The 6,000-nt window shown below is 47.2% G+C and overlaps 1 protein-coding gene across 2 annotated transcripts in view; it reads left to right on the top strand.

The window, feature by feature from the left end:
• Positions 1–786: 786 nt before the first annotated feature.
• Positions 787–6,000, top strand: part of PIAS1 (protein inhibitor of activated STAT 1) — a 60,210-nt gene continuing 54,996 nt past the window's right edge. For both annotated transcript variants that reach the window (XM_086756967.1, XM_086756966.1), the window contains exon 1: positions 787–927. In XM_086756967.1, the coding sequence (XP_086613093.1) occupies positions 802–927 (126 nt within the window). In that variant the 5' untranslated portion in view covers positions 787–801. The remainder of the gene's footprint in view (positions 928–6,000) is intronic.

Genomic DNA, 6,000 nt, shown 5'->3' with positions numbered 1-6,000 from the left:
TTTGGTGTGTATTTCTCCCCTCTGCATGATCTGATCTGCTGTTAGAACCCCTATTTTACTCAAAAATGATATGACGCATGCAAATTTAGATCTGAAAGCTCTGCTCTGATTCTGTAGGCCCTCCTAAAGATGCTCTTACTGCTTTTCATAAGTAAGAGGAAAACCCGGGCAAGCTCACGTCGGTTCCCTGAACTTTCTCTGCAGTAGCTCAGGGGAATAAAACTTATAATTTCCCTCTCCGTGCTGCAGTTCGTACAAATCGGGAGCCGGAGGCCGGCTGATGGCAGGGCGTTCTCCCAGCCAGTCCTGCAGCCGGGAGAGCGGGCTGCCCAAGCCCCGGCTGAGGGACCCAGCCCAGACCCGTGCTGTTGCAGTCCTAAAGCGCTTAAAGCTGCGGGTTAAGCAGCAGGAAGCAAGAGTTGCAAATTCCAATTGTAATCAACTTATTACTACAGGAACGCGTATCCACCTCATCTCCCTGGTGATGCCATTCGAGAATGCCCCCGGCGCGGCTGAGGGGAACCCGGGCGGGGCCACCCTCAAGGGCCCGGCTTCGAGAACGCCGCCCGCTCTCCCCTCGGTGCCCCGTTCGCGGAGCGAGCAGCGGGAACGCGCCGCGGAGCGGGCCGCGCTGTCAGGAAGGCGGAAAACTTTCCTAGGATGGCGGCGACCAGCTGTCCCCAGGGCGGACCGGAGATGCCCCGCTGAGGGCCCAGGGCTCCCCGCAGCCCCGGGGAGGGACCTTGCGGGCCGCTCCCCGCCGGAGACCCCCCGCCCGGCGGAACGCAGACGGGGGACAAAATGGCGCCGCGATTCAAACGCTGCGCGCTGCGTGCCGGCGGGAGGGAGGCGGGGGGGCGGTGTCCCGGCGGGGTTCACTGCGCCTGCGCCCGGACTCGCAAGATGGCGGACAGTGCGGAACTAAAGGTAAAGCGCAGCTTCAATTCCCTTCGCGATGCCCCTCGCTGCCGCTCTCGGGGCCGCCGGGGCTGTGCTTCCCTCCGCGCCGGGGGCGAAGCGAGCCGCTGCCGGCGCTGCGCGGCGTCCTGCGGAGCTGCCTTGCCGGGGTGGCTGCGGCGGAGCCCCGCCGGCAGCGGGGGCTGAGGGACGGAGCGGGGCGGGGAGCGGAGCTGTCCTCCCGTCGCCTCCCGCCCGACCGCTCTCCGCCGGGCAGCCCCGCCAGGCCCGGGGGGGGGGTGGGCGGTCGGGAGGATGGGGAGCCGGCGGGAGGGGGCGGCTGGGCTCGGGCCGGGCCGGCGCAGGGGTGAGGGCGGCGGCGGCGACGACGGCCGGGGGAGCCCCCGGGAGTTGCCGGCGCTGGGCAGCGCGGCTCGGCCGCCCCCGAGGCGGGGGACGGTTCCTCGGGTTCCCCGCAAAGTTTCCAGGGGGCTCCGCCGACGGCGCCGGGCGGGGAGGGAGCGCTGAGGAACGGCTCTGCCCGCTGTTGACAGGCGGCCGGCTTCTAACGAGCGCCCTCGCCGCCCGGAGCCGGGGGGGCGGTGGGGGAGCCCCGCTCTCCTCGCCCGGCTCCCACCCCGGTGCAGAAAGGACGTGAGAAGCAGATGTTGAGGAGTTACGAGGTGTTAAGGCTGTCCCTGTCATCCTGCGAAACGCATCGAAAGCTGCTGCGCTGAAGCACCCTCCAGCGAAGTTACAGCTCCCCGAGTGGGTGAAGCTAGGCGGGGGCGGGGGGGTTTGCGTGGGGCTCTGCCCGCGATGGAGGAGAGGAAGCAGCTCCGCACAGCGCGTCCGTCCTGTCAGGTGTTTAGAGGAGTCGTGGTGGTGGAATAGTAGGCGATGGGGTATCCACGCTGTGCATCAAAAAAAAAAAAAAAAAAAAATTAAAAAATTCCAACAGAAGAGACCCCAAAAAACTTTCCAGTCACTCTGGCAAGGTGTGTGGGAGTGTGAACTCTGCCTTACGCACCCAGCAGTGTCTTTAAAAGTTTGAGAATTTAATTGCAGTTGTCATAGTCATTATTCATCAGGTGGGCTTCTGTCTCCTACTTTAAAGTTGATACAGTGAAATACACAAATCAGAAGAATGTTAAGTGTGCAACATAAACTACAGAATATGTAAAGTATGACTGGGGAAATATTTTTTTTTCCCTAGAGTTTCAGTAGGTTTCAGTTTTCTATGTATTAAAGATTTCTTGCACTTTCATTTTTAGATGCTTAAAGAGCTGTCAGAATGTAAAGAAGTATAAAATGTTGTGCGTGTTCCAGCTTTTGGGGGTCTGTGTCTGCCAGGTCAGGACAAATAGATCCTCCTTTAAATCCTCCTCTGTCCTTTGTTTTTCTGAGTATCTTGCGGAGTATATTGCTTGAGCTGTGTTGTCCCCAAGCGAAGCCTTTTTTTTCAAATTGTGACTCCCAGATAACGAGATAAAGAGTCAAGATGGGATCCTAGTGTTAAACTTTTCTTAATCTTAGCGTGGCGATTGGAGCAGTGTGTTTTGGTAGCTGACTTTTAAGAGTTTTTGGTGCAGGGTAGCTGACTTGGGCTTGTGTGATGCCTTTATAAGCAAGACTGACTCAGAGTGAAAAGAGGTGAGAGCCGAAGAATAAAGTTGGTTTTTTTTGATGTGTGTTTAGATGGCAGGAATAATGGTCAATGGACGGTGCTGAAAGGCATGATTTTAGTATGAAAATCAACAATTTATTGATCTTAGGTGCTTTGAAACCTGAAGCCTCTCCTCTTGTCCATCGTAGAGCCTCTGGGCTCTGGGTACGTATACGCGTGTTGGAGCGCTGTTGGTCTGCGTGAGTGTAATGTAGAGGCCTCTCTTTTTCTCTGCAGCTTTACAGGTGGAGCTTTCGTAGAAGTGTATTTATGTCTGCTTGTCATCCCGGACTTCTTTATTGATCCCTTTCTGAAACCTGCTTCTTGAGAACCAGTAGAGAGAAATTAAGATTTTTTTATTTTATTTTATTTTTTTTTTTTTTTAAATTACTGTTGCTGCCTCAGGGATCTGAAGGGTAAATGTCAAACTGACGAGTTTATTTTCAGTTCTACTTTACTCAGGATATGTAGTGGTACTTGCAAGATGGGACTGTAGGATGGTAGCACTGCATTTTGTGGAAAGTTGTTGGGGCTTTTTTTTTGGTAGCTATGGGGGCTTGGCAGCTCATGTAAGAAAAAATACTTCATAAATTCATACTTTAAAGGCTTCAATTCTTTTTTTTTTTTTTTTCCTCTAAACCGTGCAAAGAAAAAGAATTGTGTGGGTGTGTCCCTCTCTGTCGGGAAGGAGAGGGAAAGACGAGGGGGCATGAAATTTCTGCTGTCACATACCGGTTTTCCAAAAGTAGTACAGCTTTGTTATTAGGTACTGGATGAGGTGAGTGCTCCTTGGAAAAATGTGGCTAATGGAAAGCTGTTATATTGTAGTTGAGTGTAGTGGGTATTTTTAAGCAGGAGTACATCCCCAGAAAACGTGCTTTTAAATTCTTTCTTTTTTGAAAGTTGAAAGGAGCTGTAACTAAGGGAGGGTTTGTGATTAAGGCTCTGCTATTTGAAGAATGAGCAGTGAATTCCTTTCATTATTTTAATTTTCTTAGGTAAAATCTTTTCACGGTTCCCCTCCGATTAATTAGCAAATGGCACTAATTTCTAATTTAGTGACCTTTAAAAAATAAAATGTACTAGTTGCGCGGTAACTGACTTGCCTTGCCAGATAAAGTTTGTCAGAAAAACTTAGCCAAGTTTCTAAAACTGTCCTGCCTTCCTGTGTAAAGAACCATGGGGTTGCATGTGGGTAATGTACACACGTGTAAACTGGGGAACGTGATACAACCAGTGGTATTGCCAAATGCACAAAGTAAAATTAAAGATCTTGGTTCCTCTAGAAAAACAGCGGTCATTCTTGCTGTAACTTTCCAGAGGTCTAAATCATGAAGTAGCGTTTCCTGTAATGTATTTTCTTACCGCAGTCAAGAGTATTTGAATCTCTTGCCCAATTTGTCCTATTGGAGAAAAAGAATCAGAGAAGATCAAACATACTTTGCAGATCCCGGACTTGTAAGGTTACTGAATTCTTTGGTACTCTCCAAGGTTTGGATAAATTGAACCGGTGTGTTTTCATTTCTGTTGATGAAACAAGGGAACTGAAAAGTCTGTTCTTCTGTGGCTTACCTCCCTAACTCTATATGCTGAGGCATATGTGAATTTTCCTGATCTTAATTACTATTCCTGTATAATTGCATACAGACTCTAGTTTATCTCCAGGTAAGCTATTTAAAGCTTTCTCTAATTGGAAAGAGTATACTTGAGTGATTAAATCTTTCCTTCGATATTTCTAACATCTCTTTAAATTGGTTATTAGATTGTTGTGATCTTTGCCTTCTACTCATGTCTTTTGGAAATCATTACACAGTTTGCAATAATCAATTCAATTATATATGGATCAAAGAAAGAAAAGGAAAAGCTTATGTTCTAGTATTGTCATTCTTGATACTGTCCTAAGAAGCTGGTTTGGAAAGCACATGCTGGGAGGTTTTCTCCTTTGTTCTTTCTCCTTTTAAGAAAGTGCCTTTGGGGATTGAAGAGATCCCTGGTGTGTTTCTTGTTAGACACAATTTATACTTAAAAAAAAAAAAAGTGAGCAAAGAGTTTGAATGAAAATTTATAATAGCATTTCCACACAATGGTGATGAAAACAAACCATTTAAAAATAGTCAGTTGGGAAATATCCCTCCCCTAAATACAGGGAAGCAGTTTTTTGAGGGGGAGAGGCTTGTAGCACAGTATGGAAACGCAGTTGTGTTAAATTGCATTGTCAGTGCTAATAAGTGTAAGCTACCTATTTCAGTGTTCAATTAGAATTTTACTCTTCTGTATTATGAGCTATTTTTGCTTAATCCTTTTGTAAGTTGCTGGGGTTGCGCGTTTCTGTGATTAAAGTCAATATAATCCACTTCTCATTGTTATCTGAGTCCATGGATTACGTTATTTTCATGCCTGTAATTTGGTGTATGTCACTATAATTGTATTTTTAATTGTATTTTGGTCTAGGTATTTTTTTTGAGCTTTTGGTCTTCAGCACTGGAATTGCAGATATCGGATGAATAAAATTGGCAGCTGTGCATCACTACTTAACTGTCAAGGCCCCAGTGCATAACACTTCTTTATTGCCAATAAAAAATGGATTGCATGTTGTCTACACATAAATATAGTGTCAGCACACTTCTAGTGTAAACCCCTCATGAATGTTTGGGCCATCCTGGAAGTATTTGTAGGCCTGTGGAAGTGAAATTCTTATTCATTGCCACTGGTGAGAAGGAAGGAGAGCACAAGAACCAGTTGTTCATGGTAGTTATATTTCCTGGATTTACAGTTTGTTTCTGTTTTGGTTATAAAGGTATTTAGAAATTACAGTTAAAAGGCTAGAAGCTAAGAAGCAGGTAGAAGATGCGTCTTATTTACCTTTATTCTGTGAGAATAAGAGAAAAATGTGTTATCCTAGGGAGGAGAAGGGTTCAGGACTGCTTGGCCACTGATAAGAATGTTTGTGGATCAGGCACACATGACAAATATTTAAAAGCATCCCGTGTGGCAGGGTGTAGACAGTTAAGGTATCTTCAGATACTGCAGTTATTTGTAGGGATGTAGATGGCTGCTGTGGTTTATACCAGCATTCATATAGAGCACAACGATAAGTGCAAACTTGTCACTAATGTGTTTGGCACTGTGGATTTTAGTTCCTGTAATCCGTTCTCATAGAAGTCAACATCTGATCATTTTTCTCTTTAGTGCCATTACAGTGAAAAACAAAACAGAACTTCCAACCACTTGAGACTTGAGTGCTCCCTGTAATTGTTCGGAGATACCCCCAGCCCTCTCCGATCCTCTGAGTGCCTAGCTGCTGCATTTCTCTGAAGCATCTCTTGTAATCCTTGTTGATTGTAGTAATGCTTGAGTGAGTTCAGAGCCGGACCCCAGGGTTAGTCAGCTGGTGGACTCCGTCAACGTGGGGTTCATTGGTCTCTGCTGAAACTGTT

This window comes from Chlamydotis macqueenii, chromosome 12 (assembly GCF_036417535.1).
Source record: "Chlamydotis macqueenii isolate bChlMac1 chromosome 12, bChlMac1.mat, whole genome shotgun sequence".
Classification (NCBI taxonomy): Eukaryota; Metazoa; Chordata; class Aves; order Otidiformes; family Otididae; genus Chlamydotis; species Chlamydotis macqueenii.
This window is presented reverse-complemented; position numbering and strand designations above follow the sequence as displayed.